This window comes from Chiloscyllium punctatum, chromosome 20, assembly GCF_047496795.1.
Source record: "Chiloscyllium punctatum isolate Juve2018m chromosome 20, sChiPun1.3, whole genome shotgun sequence".
NCBI classification, from domain to species: Eukaryota; Metazoa; Chordata; class Chondrichthyes; order Orectolobiformes; family Hemiscylliidae; genus Chiloscyllium; species Chiloscyllium punctatum.
In genome coordinates this window covers 59153883-59170483 of record NC_092758.1, presented here as the reverse complement: position 1 = coordinate 59170483, position 16601 = coordinate 59153883, and the positions used below count along the sequence as shown (strand labels likewise).

The window sequence follows — 16601 nt, the reverse complement described above, 5'->3', positions numbered from 1 at the left end:
TTCTCACACATGCTATGTGCCTATGTTTATGAGATGCAAGCTTCACAGAATTTTTATAGCATGGTAAGAAGTCTTTCTGCCCATTGTGTCTGCATCCTTCTATTTTAATCCACCTCCATTCACTTGGGTTGTGAAAGCACAGTGGGATAACCAGACATGTATTTCATTCCCACATCTAAAATGTAACTCTTAGTTAACTGTGAATCATCATCTACTCGTGCATTCTTTATGGCAACGCCTCCACCAATCAGAATCTGCCTGCCAATAATCAGCACTCACTTCTCAGGATATTATATGTTGTTTTTCCATTTACTTTTATAATGCTTCCAAACTGTCTTGATTAGTGTAAGACAGGCAGTTTGTTAAATGCGTATTTTTCAGCAATACTCAAGTTGTGTCAGGTTATCGTATTATCAAATTTCAAAAAAAAACGTAGTTCTGGATTCATGCAGTTATCAGCTTTCATTGAATTATAGACTACTTACAGTGTGGCAAACAGGTCATTGGGCTCATCAAGTCCACACCAACCGTTGAATAACATCCCACCAGACCACACCCATGCCATACCCTGTAAACCTGCATTTCCCATGGTTAATCCACCAACCTTCCACATTTGATATGGCCAACCCATCTTAGCCTGCACATCTTCGGAATATGGGAGGAAACCGGACTGGCGGGATGAAACTCACGCAGGCATGGGAGAATGTGCAAACTCCACACAGCCTGAGGATGGAATTGTACCCAGTTCCCTGGTGCTAAGAGGCAGCAGGGTCAACTACTGAGCTACAGTGCCACTTCACTCCTCATTGCTAAAGAAAATGTCCTGAATACTTTGGAAATTAAAATTATTAAACATAATCTTACCTAAATGTTTAACAAAGTCTTGCATATGAAGGTTGAGAGGGTGAATCACTGAGCCACCAATCTCATATTGCTGACCATTTACAGTTACTGTTGCTAGTCGACCTCCAATAGTGCCCTTCTCGTAGACATCAATTTTAACATTGTGACCAAACTCCCGTCTAAAGAAATAGGCAGCTGATGATCCTCCAATTCCTGCACCAACTACAGCTATGGAAAACAAAATGAAAATAAGTTAATGAAAGGAATTCCAGTGTATAATATCTAGCTACTTATTTTGGCTATGTTTAAATATACATTGAAACAAATCACTTTTATCATAAGATTATAGATTTTGTTGGACATGTTAGCATGCCATTCAAGTATTTTACCAACTCTTAATAATTGCAATTGATCACAACAAACTGAAAAAAAATCAAAGCGAAGTGGGGTGGAGTTAAATGAAGAAAAATATTTAGAGGGGATCAAATTTACACTCTTACCAAATGATTTTGAAGTTGCAAGCTAAGCTGGCATTACTATGGATTTGGTTGAGCTTGAAGAAAAGCAAAACCAACCAGACCTTATTCAATATTCATACAATTGCTACACCATATACAAATAAACATATCTCCAATGAAACACATCAGTATAGATACCCTTTTAGACCTATCCTGTTGCCCCAAAATCTCACCTGGTAACTTTGCTACAACTCTTCAATTTTCTTCTATGAGTTGGGGAAGCATGATGTATTTTTATTGCACAATCATCTGACTGCAGCAGGAATCGAAAAACATGAAATTCTCACAATGTCAAAGCTAGACGGATATGGGCCAAGTGCTGGCAAATGGGAACAGATTAGGTTAGGAAATGTGGTCAGCATGGGCGAGTTGGACCGAAGGCTTTGTTTCCGTGCTGTACTTCTCTATGATTCTACCAGTCAGGTCTTGGGCCTCATAAACCAATTCAAATTACGCCAAACAGCTTTCAAATCGTGTTTAACCTGAAACTGAGGAACTCCATTTGACGTATTACGTTGTATCAAAATCAATCTAAATCAAGCTGAATGATGACCTTATCCATTTTAAACATCTCTACATTGTTTTTGGAAAGGATACGATTTGCTGTCATTTTTCTTGGATCATTGTAACTGCACATGTTTAGTGCAAAATGCGATAGTTTTTTTTTGCCGGGGGACGTTACTTCGACGCTAATTTTAAATTCAGAAACTCTCAGTAAAAATTTGAGAACACCATCTGTACAGGCTGAATTAAGATAAACATCGAACATGTTACAACTCTGCAGTTAAATCAAAAATCTTACCTATTTTTTTAGGGGGCGCTTCTTCCTGATGGCTCACTGTGACTGCGATTCTCAGCAATAAAGTACAAGTCAACACAGCTCTACCAGCCATATTGCACAAAGCTGAAACCCAATGACCAATGCACAGTGACAAAAAGGACGGAAGATGTCCCAAACCCGTGGACAGTAAGTATTTGCAGCAATGGGGAGATCGGATTGCTTTCGCAGAGCTCCTCCGCCGTGGGCTAACCCCGCACAGGCGGTTTCTCCAAATATCTGGAACAGGATCACAAATTTAACTCAGCATGAGCGAGTAACAAAACACTCCATACAGGCTTGAGTTCACCCTTGTCCCTGGAGTTATTTTATTTAACATTGGGAGAACATTCAAGGGCATGCCCCCCTCCAGTTGCCACAATTCCTTCACCTCATGTATATCAGTCCCATTTATCAGGTGATCCTTGTGCCAGGTCTTGCGACATCCCGCACCATTGACACATTGTGGGTGAAAGGCGCAAGCGCGGGCCCAGACCAGGAAATCCAGGGCTATATGACTCATTCCTTTGTAATAAATGGACCAAGGTTGACACTTTAGACAACACCCACTTACAGATTCAAATCGTACACATTCAGTTTTGGGGATCTGCGATAAATAAGCTTTGAGGAGAGATTTCAATATGTACTGTAATACTTTTACAGCCAAGGCAAAAATAGCATGTACAGAATTGGAACGGCACGGAAGAAGGACATTCTGCCCATCATGCCCGTACCTGCTCTTCCAACGAGTATTATCATAGAGTCATACAACACTGAAACTTTTTTTGCCTAACTCGTCCATGCCGACCAGATTTCCTGAATTGAACTTGTCCCATTTGCCTATATTTTCCGCTCACCTCCATCCAAGGCCCCAAACAGTCTTTCCAGGAGAGACAGTGGTTCACTTGCTTCTCCTCCAACCTAGTCTATTGTATCTGGTTCTCCCGATGTGGTCTTCTCTACATTGTTGTGGAGAAAATATAGAGAATCACCAGGAGATGCAAAGAGTTCTTCAAGAAGTAGGTCCTTTATTTGCAAACAAAAAACCGTGACCCTGAGAAAGCAGAATCTTGAATGCCCACGAACCTCAGGGTCCGTGGATTTTTTTTAATCATGTTTCTGTTAACTTATCAGCATATCCAACTATATTAATCAAAGTACCTCACTCTAGCTACACAATAAACCAGTGATGTTAATTCCCATTATCTCTTTAGTTGTACATTCTACTTAATGTTTTTCTAATGTCATGGTTAGATATTTATTATCACTTCTGCTACAGTGATCTTTCATTGCAGACTAACCTATCATGATAGATATTTAGCTATTCCATCTAGTACAATAGTCTCCTGTCTCAAACTGACTCTATTAACTATTAATTAGATATTTTAATGTCATGTCCCAAATATTTATGGTCCCAATCCTGTCATAATAACACTTAACAGAGAAACTTGCTTTATTACTTGTGTTATCTCTTCTCACCATAGTGACCTTTCAGCCTTAACCCTACTCTGTGAATTGATTTCTACTATTCTTATCCCATCCTACCTACCACAGTGATCTTCATGCTTTAACCCATCCCATGCTTTCATGTTCTTTATTTTCCATATCCCCCTTGAGACCTACTGGTCTCACCTAGAGAAAGGAGACAATAAGCTCAGCCTCTCTTGTGCCCAATACAAACAATGTAGGTCCCAACATGGATGAAATAATTTTCAGAGTCTGAGACTTAAAGGGTTCTTCCTCCATTCCTGGGGTCCCTTGGGCCAAAATGCTGTCCTTCAATAACCAGAACAGGAAAAAAAGACCCAAGATCCCTCACAATCTACGACCCGCGCGTTCTTCAGGAGTATCATCGATGTCCCCACATGGACATATTCCTTGCACCATGGCAGTGGTCAGATCATAATAGTAGAGTGGTGGGGTTCCGTCAGAGGGGTAAAAGTACTTCCTGGGGTAGCTGAAATGACCACAAGTTGCCGTGTAGTGACGCAAACTAAAAAAGACTTAATAAAAGGTAAAGAGCAACAAAAGATGAAGGTGACAACAAGCAAAACATCACCTACAATAAGACCAATCTTGACAAACCATGCTCCCCAAAACTCTACTATATTATTCAGCCATTTAAAAACCTGATGCCCAAACCCCACATTGTCTTTTAGCTCCCGTCTTAGATTCTTTAGTTTTCCCATTGCGTTAGTAAAAGATCCCCCAGGGCTAGTGTTGTTAGCTATAAAAGTACAGCAATGCTCTCCAAGCATCATACAAACACCGCCTTCTTCTGCCAGTATTCAACCTAAAGCCTGTCTGTTTTGCCATGTCATTTCAGTAGTAGCACCCAATTGTTCTCCCAAGGCCACAAGGGCATCATCAGTATAATTGATAAATCTCTGCTGTTTGTGATAAATTAATTAATCCTTTCAGCATTCTTGCTAACTCCTATCACTGGGATGAGAGCCTCCCAGCCCGCAGCAATCTCATTGCGTGCCTTAAACTCATTAGGAATACCTCTTGGCTGTCTTATATTATCAATCCAAATTATCAGATCAGGGACATACCGTCACTTAGTTTGGTGCAAAGCTGACTGTGACGTCGCGTCAAGCTGTGTGTGTGGCCATTCCGCTTAAAGCATTCAAAACTCACCATTCCCATATCCTGAAAGCAGCCACAGGGAACGTGTCATTAGTCTTACTGGTGGACCACGGGGTACTATAGCCACACCACCGTTGGAGTTGCTGCCTGTCCATGTCATCCTGCTGATAGAACATAGAGTCCTAAAGTAGGAGGCACCAAAACAGGCAATAGGTTGCCTGTAAGTTGATGAAGGCTAATAGCATGCTGGCCTTCATAACAAGAGGGATTGAGTATAGAAGCAAAGAGGTGCTTCTGCAGCTGTACAGGGCCCTGGTGAGACCACACCTGGAGTACTGTGTACAGTTCTGGTCTCCAAATTTGAGGAAAGACATTCTGGCTATTGAGGGAGTGCAGCGTAGGTTCACGAGGTCAATTCCTGGAATGGCAGGATTGCCTTACACGGAAAGACTGAAGCGACTGGGCTTGTATACCCTTGAGTTTAGAAGACTGAGAGGGGATCTGATTGAAACGTATAGGCTTATGAAAGGATTGGACACTCTGGCAGGAGGGAACATATTTCCGTTGATGGGGGAGTGCCGAACCAGAGGACACAACTTAAAAATACGGGGTAGACCATTTAGGACAGAGATGAGGAGAAACTACTTCACCCAGAGAGTGGTGGCTGTGTGGAATGCTCTGCCCCAGAGGGCAGTGGAGGCCCAGTCTCTGGATTCTTTTAAGAAAGAATTGGATAGAGCTCTTAAAGATAGTGGAGTCAAGGGGTACGGAGATAAGGCTGGAACAGGATACTAATTAGGAATGATCAGCCATGATCATATTGAATGGCGGTGCAGGCTCGAAGGGCAGAATGGCCTACTCCTGCATCTATTGTCTATTGTCTATTGTCTATTGTCTATTGAATCATCCGGATTAAGAAGTCAGCTAGAGTGCTGCAAACACCATTGAGTACAGGTGGTCGAGTTATAAGACATAGGGACAACATAGTACGAGGGGGTTGCCTTAGTACACAAGAAACAGTCCTGTCTAACTATCATTACAGCTGTATAATTTGCCCATTGATACCAGTGATTGTCACCGGAGCGTACCCATGTTAGGGTAGCAAGGTCTGCACTTCTAATATGTCTTTGCCTCCCAGCTTTAATGACCCTGGCATTACCAGTCCAGGTCTGCCAAACTAATGGTCTCCAAGTCTGAGTATGCAGGCCTGGCATCAGAGACGGGGGTATCAGGGGCATCCCCCATGTCTTCCCCATCCCCAGTGACAGGAGAACTATGCTCCACATCTCCATCACAATCATTTCTGGAATGATCAGTATCCCCAAGACCTTGTTCGGAACCCTGCTGAGGGGCACTAGCCTCCTGTGTGGTGTGCTCGTGTCCGAGTTCCTTGGCCTCAGCTCCACTTACCTCAGTGTTAGAGTTAGTTTGTGCTGGTGGGAGAGCTTTAATACAATGATTAAGGTGGTACCATATGTATCATCCTTCCACTTGGATGGCGGTAGGTGATGCCATTGTCACTACGAAAGGTCCCTCTCTCCTTGGCTTATTCCAGCATCTTTGAAAAACCCACATGTACACCCAATCCCTGGGTTTAACAGGTCCTTTCTCATTGACAGGCGGCGGTTCCCTAGTGTTTCCTGCAGGTGGATAGTCTCATGTATCATAGTTAGCTGCTGCATATATTGTTTAAATTCGAAGCTTAACTGCTCCAAGTTAGGCCCCTCGTATGGGTCTCTCCACCTGGGTACTGGCATAGGTCTACCCGTGAGCATCTCACGTGGTGTTAGATTGGTCAGGCAATTAGTCTGCATATGATAACTCTTTAGCGCCAGCGGCAGCACATCAACCCAATTAAGGTTGGTGCTTGCGCAGATCTTGTTTAATTTAGCTTTCAATGTCCCATTGATCCTTTCCACCATACCCTGTGACGGGATGATACACGCACCCAAACCTGTTTGATTCTCAAAGACAGCAGCACCAACTTAACTACTCTCTGAATGAAGGCAAACCTATTGTCTGAACTAATTTCTGATGGTATACCAAACCTTAGGATACTTCATTCATCAGAAATTTCACAACTGTCCCAGCTCCTGGTTTCAACCTTATTTCCACTGGGCTAACTGATTTCACTCTCCCCAGATCTGTATCATGCTGTGACCACAAAGTGGCTGGTAATGCATCCAATTGCTCATTGCCATATTGATCACCTTCCTCCACTGTCACTGGCATGCTCCACTGGGGTGTTACCTTGACTTCCTTCGGATTCCCTATCAAATTGCAGCATGCTAGGATTTTAATGTAACTGCCATCCCCAGATTCCCAAACCCTTGATATGAGCATATGCCATTCCCTGACTGTTTCTACATGCCTGGCCATAGGTCCTAAGTCTTTAGATTGATATCCCTTATTTACCAGTAAGGTTACATGTGGTGCGGCGCCTGGTGCTCTATGCCACTTTTCCAGGAACACATTTCTCTCTATTTGCAGGATCACTCCCTGCTCCCCGAATAATATTGCTTCATTTCTCAAATGTTGTGGAGCAGTGACTTCCTGCTGCCACTGCCTTTCTAGCACCTCATCCTGAGACTCATCAAATATCACTGGACAGTGCAGCTCAGACTTAGGTGGTCTTGTTTTTGTCAACATCGTCAACACTTCTGCTTCCCACATCCCCCAAATGTCGTGAATATCACTTGCCATACCCCCATCCAATAAACATTAACATCTTTAACTTCTTGCATCACTAATTGTGTATTGACCTTTTCTATGACTAAGCCCTGCTGTGTGCACTTCAATCTTACCTCTAACTGTAGTAAAGCATCCCTACCTGACAAGTTAATTGGCATCTCTTTAGACACTAATATTGGCAGAACTATCTTCCTACCTTCCATTTCTAATCTTACAGGAGCTGTAAATCAAGTTAACTGTGATTCCCCTGAGAACCCTACAGTTTTAACAAATTTACTTGACATGGCAAGGTGAGAGGCATACTACGCCTGTACGCCAGTGTATGTAGCTCCAGTATCTGCCGCCCTTCTATATTACTGGTTCTTGATCAGCCTCCCATGTTACTACCGTGTAGTTCCCATAGTTACTCTTTTGCCTTTAATATATTTAATAATTCAAGGTTTATGTAAAGATTTGTATCACAGGTGCCAGTTGCAGTTGTTGTGGGTATGTTTGCCGAGCTGAGAATTTGGTTTGCACATGTTTCATCCCTTTTTCTAGGTGACATCCTCAGTGCTGTGGAGTCTCCTGTGAAGTGCTGCTGTACTGTGTTGGTTGGAATTTATGTACAATCGTCACAGGAATTCCTAGACAATATCAATAATATAAACGTAGACAAATTACTTCACTTGACAGAACCCAAGCCAAAGAGACAGTAGCCAACTTCCTGGACAAACAGAACAGATGACATGATGGAGAACCAATCAACAAAGACTGCATACTCAAATTTCTGAACCTGTGTTTGATGATGCACTTTATATTAAATAGCCAGATGTATAAACAAATCATTGGGACCCCTATAGATTTACCTATCTCCGTGCTTATAGCAGAAACAGTGATGCAGAGACTGGAATAAACAGCACTTCCATAAATCTGACCCAAACTTTGGATCAGATAAGATGAGGACACTTTTGTAATAATTAAAAGAATAGAGATCGAGAGCACAACTAGATTATCAACACCATGCTCACAGGGATCAAATTTACAAGAGAGGAGGAAATTAGCAACCAACTCCCATTCCTAGACGTGATGTGGAAATAACACAAAATGGGGAATGCATAACGAAAGTGTACAGAAAAGGCACACATTTGGACCAGACCCTGAATTATGACAGCATCCACCCAAACGCACAAGAGAAGCTGTATTAGGGCCCTGTTCAAAAGGGCTACAACGTATTGTAGAACTCCTGATCTGTGAAGAGAAGAAGAACACCTCTAACAAGACTTTGCCAAGAACAGATATCCCTGCGACTTCATCCGCAGATGCCTGGCAGACAAACAACGCGATGAGGACATGCCATGACCTAACACATTAACCACCCTACCTCATATAAAAAATGTCTCGGAACTGACAGCCAGACTCCTCTGGCCACTGGGATTTATGACAGCACATTAACCAATAGCCATGCTCAGTCAACAACTCACCAGAAAAAAAGACCCAATACCCATCACATGCAGGACAAACATGGTGTACAAGAATCCATGCAGGGACTGCACAAAACATTATAAAGGACAAACAGGCAGACAACTCATGATCTGCATTCACCACAACCAGCTATCCCTACTACCTATACACATAGATGGCAAGGATCACAAATTTGACTGGGACAACACTACAATAATAGGACAAGCCAAACAGAGGACAGCCAGAGAATTCCTAGAAGCATGACACTCATTCATGGACTCCATCAATAAACACATTGTCCTAGACCCCATATACTGACCACTGCAATGAACAACCAGACCTGGCAACATGAAGCAATGGGAACAAAACCACAGAAATTCCAACTGACACAGTACAGCAGCGCTTCACAGGAAAATCCACAGCACTGTGGATGTCACCTAGAAAGGGGATGAAACATCTCCAAATCAAATTCCCAACTCGGCGAACAGGCCCACAATAACCAATACTTAATCATTTGCCCTTAATTTCTGGTGCCAATCTCTTTTTTTCTTGCATGCTATTTGTATCCATATTATCATCCAATGCACTCTAGAATGTCTCAATTGAACCTGCCTCCACCACATTTCCAGACAGTGCATTTCATATGCTAACTGTGATGTAATTCGCTGTGTGGAATTGTTTTCTCTCACGTCAGACTTGATTCTTTTCCACGTCACTTTAAATCTATGCCCCATTGCTCTTGTTCTCTTTACAACTGAGAATAATTTATTCCTTATCTACTCTATTCAGTCCATTCTGATTTGAAAAACATTGACCAAATGTCCTCTCAGCCTTCTTCTCTCCAAGGAATCTAGTCCCATCTTCTTTAGTCCTTTCTTCTAATAGGAGTTTCACGTGTCTGGAACTGTTCTTGTAAATCACTTCTGCATTCTGCAGTGCACTCACATCCTTTCTATAATGTGGTGGCCACAAATGCCCATGATATTCTAGCTGAGGTCAATCAATTATCTGAAACAAGTTCATCACCTCCTTGTTCTTGTACGCTATGCTCCTATTTTTAAACATCCTGTGCAGATAAGGGATGATACACCCCTGAAGCAAGTTGCTTGAACACTTGTCCCCTGATGGACACTGCCACTCAGCCACAAAACCTACAAAATAAGAAATAATTTCATCGTAGATATTTTTCATCAACCTGCTCAGAGATATTAATACACACCTCTAGAGCAGGCAGGACTTGAATCCAGGACTCCAGGCTGAGAAGTAGGAACACTGCCACTGCATCACAAATGCTCTATCTGTCCTTAATCTTCAATGATCTGTACACATATATACCCAGTTTCCTCTGCTCCTGCACCTTCTTTAAGAATGTAACCTCTATTTTATATTGTCTCTCCATGTTCTTCCTAGCAAAATGCATCATCTCACACCTCTCTGCAATGAACCTCATCTGATACTTATCCATCTACACCATTAACTTGTAAATGCCCTTTTGGAGTTCCACACTGCCCTCCTCTCAGTTTATGATTCTTCCAAGTTCATGTCATCTGCAAACTTTGAAATTGTTCCCTGTCCACCAAGATCCAAATCATTAGTATATATCAGGAAAAGCAAGTGTCCCAATTCTAACCCTTGTGGAGCTCCACTGTAAACTTCTATTAAGCCCAAAAAATGTGTATTGACCATTACTGTCAGCTTCCTATCACGCAACCAAATCTACCTTTCTACTATCCCCTTCCCCTTTATATCATAACCTCTATCTTTCCTCACAGATCTGTTGTGTGGCAGTGTCTCAAGCACCTTCTGTAAATCCAAATACACATGAAATTCATGTTGTTCATGTCCGACTGTTCCTTAAGATGCTTTAGAATGCGTGGAGTGAAATGCTGCCAGGCCCTATGTGATTTACACATGATGAGAATCTTCACATATTGGAGATGGAAGCTCACCTGCAATTATCATACCTAGGAAAACAATAGAAGAACAGCAGATAGGGAATATAGAAACAAAGTGCTGTTTCAAGACGTTTTCTGCTTGGCACAAGAAGAAGAGACTACAAAATTGAAACATGCTGGAGATGGCTTTCTTTACCTCTCAAGACAAGAATACCTGGTGACAACACTGATTGTAGAGGAATATCAGGATATCAAGAACTTATAAATAACAGTAATAGTTGCTACTGTCCTCAGACAAAGGACCCAACTAACCAACTGTGGTCTCAGGTTCAATCTGTATATTTGTTTATACTGTACATGATCATCCTTTAGGTTAGTAGCTGTGTGGGAGAGAGGGCAGCAAGTGAATGCTCGAAGACCATAAACATGACTGTGCTCATTTTTCTCAGGGGTAGCAGGTATTAGAATTTCTCCTTCTTTCATTTAAGAAAACCTGGGGTTGGCTCCTTACTGCTATTGAAAAAAAATAGTTAACCACATTTTATTTGGAGAAGGGGGATTCTAAAAGAGACCTTAAACCTTTTGCTGTGACCAATCAGACTAAAGGAGAGTGTTTCATCCCTGCTCACCTAGCCATAACATAAATTGAAGGGGAAACAAAACCTTCAGGTCAAAACAGATTTGCAAGAAGGACCTCAAGCAGGGCTATTAATGCCTTTGAAAATTTAAGTCTGAAACCAAGGGTTTAAATTTGAGCAACGTAAGTATGATGAAAACTGGGAAATTAGATTAAAAGATAATTCACTGAATAAGTGCAAATATTTAAAGGAATTAACTCATAATTTTCAACAAATATATATTTGCTTTAAAAAAGTATAGTGGTCTATGCCCCTCCATTACTAACTGGATATAAATGACTTTTAATGTTAAGAGTTATAAACATGAGAATTTTAGAAATCCGCAAATGATAACCAATAAATTAATAGAGAAAATACAATAAAAGTGAAATAGCAAATAACACAATAAGTAGATTGCAAAAGTGTTTTTTTACAGATATAAACAAAATAAATCAGGAGAAGTAAATGTGAATTTACAGTACTTTGTGTGTGAGTTCTGTAACTTAGGGTTAATAAGTTGAAGTGCTTTGGATTGTCACAGGGCAGTGCCTAAAAGAAGATAATGGCTTCAAGCACAGGGTCTGTAGATCTTTGATCAGCATTGTCAGCCAGTCTGAGCAGCAGTGTTTCCGAGAACGAGGCTTTTGGGGAAGATGGTTACAGGCCTCTGCAGCCTCTTGAATAAAACTCTAAAGCCAAAACAAACAGATAATGAACATGTTAAACACAACCCTCAACCTCTTTGCTTTTGGTTCAGTCCATTGGATTTTTTGCAGACATATGTTGAGGATCACTACCTGCAGCACACATTGCATTTGCCAGATAATGGATGCCTTGAGATTAAGTTTGAGATGGTTGTGACCAGTCAGAGGGCTGGCAGCTTTGCCTCCCTTGCTGAAATTTCTCAGGCCCATGACAGTGTAGACTGCATCCATGTGACAATCAAGGTGCCATAGTAACAGGCAGGCATTTTTCAGTCAGATTATTTAATGAACGCTGGTAAGGACCACTGCAAGAAGATATTGCAAGTACCCAGGTGTTGATATGAGCATTCATCCATCAGCAGATTCAACAACTCTGTTGTCTATGAGACAGCCTTAGTGAACAGCTCCAACAAGAGTGAATCGGAGATACTCATTCAATATCTAACTGCTGACACCAATATGGAAGCTCAACACAAATCTTGCCCCGAGAGCCATTGGCTTGTGCAATATCTGATTCCTTTGCTTAGACCAATCTGAGGTTGGGGGAGATGCCCTTCAATGTGGCCATGCAATTGTATCCTGATCTTAGTGATGCGTTGTACCCTGCAAAATTTTGCTCTTTAATTTGGACTGAAGCTGGAACCTGAAGAATGCCTGAAATCTTCAAACAAAGACAGCACAAATAATTTCCCAGAAATATTAGGGAATCAAGAGTCTAGTGAGAGGAAGGAATTGAAGAAAATCAGTATTAGTGTAAAAAAAACACTAGGGAACTTATTGGAGTTAAATGCTGACAAATCCACAGGGCCTGATAATCTACAGTAGACTCCAAATAGAGCTGGCCTTGAAAACATTGGATGCGCTGGTCAGCATCTTCAAAAATTCTATAGACGGTAGAGCAGATTGGAGGGTGGAAAATGTAACCCCACTATTTAAAATGAGAGAAAGGAATAAAAGAGAATTACAAACCAACTAGTCTAACATGCTAGAAAAAATGCTCGAGTCTATTATAATAATGTGTGATGACAGATTACTTGAAAACCATTAATAGTTATTTAAAACATCAGCATGTGTTTATGAAAGTGAAGTTATGCTTTACCAATCTGCTGAAGTGTATGAGAATGTAAATAGTAGAATAGATAAGGGAGAACCAGTGTATGTGGTATGTTTGGATTTCAAGAAAGATTTTGAAAAGGTCCCACATAAGAGGCTAATGGTCAAAAGTAAACCTCACAGGATTAGGGGTGATACACTGACATAGTTTATAGACTAGAAACACAGAGTACGAGTAAATGGGTATTCTTTTCCAGGTAGCAAGTAGCGACTAGTGATGTACCACAGAGAACAGTTTTTGATCCCCAGCTATTCATGACAAGTATAAATGTCTAGGATGAGAGAATCAAATTAAATATTTCCAAGTTGATGACACAAAATTATGTGGAATTGTGAGTTGTGAGGAGGATGCAAGAAGGCTTCAACATAACCTTGACAAGTTGAGTGAGTGTATAAACACAGTGTATTGTGGATAAATTTGAAGTTATGCTTTTCTGTGTGAAAAACAGAAAGGCAGAGTATTATATAAATGGTGATATATTGGCAAATGTGAATGTATAAAGGGATCTGGCTATCCTTGTACACCAGTCAATGAAAATGGGCAGGCAGATGCAGCCATAAGGGAATCAAATTGTATATTTGTCTTCACTGAAAGAGAATTTTAATTCAGAATCCTGAACTGCTGCAATTCTTACTGTGTCTTACACAATTACACAGCCCTTGCTGACACTGCACCTGGATTATGGCATAGCTAGATGGGTTGGAACAGCCGTAAAGTGGCAGAACAAATGACAATCATCTATTAAATGTCACTGTTAGCCTTGCTATACACCTGTCAATTTCTCGGTGACCAATATTGCATTATCTTAAATGAGGCATGTGTTGTTATTATATTGGGAATAATGAGTAAAATAAAATCCTTGATGTAACAAAACAGTGTGAATGGAGGACCTGTATTTATTTCACCAGGGTCAATGTGGCACAGAGTACAAATTAAACAAGGCTACTTATACAATGCTAGGGCCCTAGGTAGTATTGTAGAACAGAAAGACCTACGGGTTCAGGTACATAATTCTTTGAAATTTGCATCACAGGTTCATAGGATGGTTAAGTATAGGAGTTGGGGTGTCATTTTGAGGTTCTACAGGATGTTGAAGAGGCTGTATGCAGTTCTGGTTGGCCTGTTATAGGAAGGATATTGTTAAATTGGAGAGGGTTCAGAACGGATTTACCAGGTTGTCGGTGGTAATGGAAGAATTGAGTTATAAAATTGGTTGGGACTTTTTTCACTGAAGCATAGGAGGTTGAGGAGTGACCATAGTGAGTCTCATGAAATTGTGAGAGGCAGAAATAAGGAGAATAGCAAAGGTCTTTTTTCCAGGGCAGAGGAGTTCAAAACTAGCAAGCATATTTTTAAGGTGAGAGGAGGAAGTTTTAAAAAGGACACGAGGAGCACACAGAGTGATTTGTGTGTGGAATGAACTGCCAAAGGAAGTGCTGGATGTAGGTACAGTTACATTTAAAAAGACATTTAGATAAATACATAATAATTGGGAGTGTGGTGCTGGAAAAGCACAGCAAGTCAGGCAGCGTCCGAGGAGCAGGAGAATCAATGTTTTGGGCATAGGTTTTGCCCGAAACGTCAATTCTCTTGCTCTTTGGATGCTGCCTGACTTGATGTGCTTTTCCAGCACCTGCAGTCCTCACTTTCTCCTAAGTACATAATAGGGAAGACTTGGAGGGATATGGGCCAAATGCAGGTGAGTGGGGACAAGTTTACTTTGGGAACATGGTCAGCATGGAATAGTTGAACTGAAGGGTCTGTTTCCATATTAAATGACTCTATAACAATTACCAGTGCACGTAGAATCATGCCTTCATTAAAAAAGAAATAATCAACATAGTAACAGTCGTAACGAGCACTGAGAATGAAATAATTCTCATATGCAATCAAGATTGCTCTACCTTTGCTATGTTACCACCGAATGTCTTCAGCAGAGCTACAGTAGACTTCTTGTTCCTTTCCTCCAACACAAAGTTTCATTACAGACATCTTAAGTTCTGAGCCCATAAGGCTCTGCCACAGACAATACCACCTCCAAGGTGCAGAGGCAAACCTCTATCACCAGTGTCACAACTTAGTGTCCCTACCGTGTAGCAACAGGCCATTTGGCCCAAAAAGTCCACACCAATTCTCTGAAGAGCATCCAACCAGACTCACTCACCTACCCTATTCTTGTAATTCCCATGACTAATACATCTAACCTACACATGCCTGGACACTACAGAGCAGTTTAGCATAGCTAACCTACCTAATGTGCACATCTTTGGATTGTGGGAGGAAACCAGGGCACAGAGAGTATGTGCAAACTCCACTCAGACAGAGTCACCCAAAACTGGATTTGAACCCAGGTCCCTGGTACTGAGGCAGCAGTGCTAATCATTGAACCACTGTGCCACCCAAAATGGTGATTTGGAGATATCTTTACAGGTCCCTTCACTGCCATCATCCCGGTCTCCATCTTTCTTCTCAAGATCCACTTGCACTTGCCAGAGAAGAGAGAATTGGAGAGCATTTGATACAGTTGCACATGGTGTTTAGCCACCAAGGTGTTACACCAAGGTGCTTTGCAACTTAGCCATAATATGCAGACCATTGTCATGGATAAGCCTCCGCGGTAGGATTCTACATTTTGAAGGGAGAAAAACAAAAATCAGAAGTTGTCCATACACCATGTTCCAAGTGGCAGTTCAGAGTTTTGGGAAACCATTTAGTGTACAATGTTTGAGAGTACATGCACAAAATAGAAAGCCTGCTGAGGTGTCTGGAACATTTTGAAAGATAAATGCAAAATGTTTCACACTGTCAAAAAGGTAATGTTATAACATGAGCATGTAACAAAATGATTCACCACGGGGATTATGCTTTAAGGGAAATAAAATTTATATTACAATGCAGATGAAGCTGGTCAACTTTTTCAATGCAGACAGCACAATATTGCAATAATCTTTATAAAATGTCAGTCTGTGCTGTCATGTTTGCTACTGATTTAAATAGCTCTCAATTTTTTTTATTGATAAAAAGAGTTTACAGTATCTGTCCAACCACCTCCTCCCCTAATATTTATTGACAAGAACCCAGCTTTGATTTTGAAACATCTAGTGCTCTTCCTTTCCTAAAGGGAAATCTATTATTTTAAACAACTGTAACGCTAGGCTGAGTTTCAAGACAATAGGTTGTCCATTCATTATTTGAAAGTTGTTGCCCATTTGAAGTAGTTACTATTTGCTGGTGCAAACATTACAGGAGTTCTCTCTTCTCCATCTGAAGAGACACTCCCCCACTATGGTATTAATGATGCAGAACATTTTTAGATAGTAAGAGGTTCAGCTTCTTGTAGATATGCAAAATAGAATCTATTAATACATAG

At 41.1% G+C, this 16601-nt stretch overlaps 1 protein-coding gene across 2 annotated transcripts in view; it reads right to left on the bottom strand.

The window, feature by feature from the left end:
• The window catches only part of LOC140492151 (prenylcysteine oxidase 1-like), a 49334-nt gene extending 46943 nt beyond the window's left edge, over positions 1-2391 (bottom strand). For both annotated transcript variants that reach the window (XM_072590979.1, XM_072590980.1), the window contains exons 1-2: positions 2164-2391; positions 865-1071 (exon numbers count right to left, since the gene is read on the bottom strand). In XM_072590979.1, coding sequence (XP_072447080.1) covers positions 865-1071; positions 2164-2254 — 298 coding nt within the window. In that variant the 5' untranslated portion in view covers positions 2255-2391. The remainder of the gene's footprint in view (positions 1-864; positions 1072-2163) is intronic.
• Between the last annotated feature and the right edge of the window lie 14210 nt (positions 2392-16601).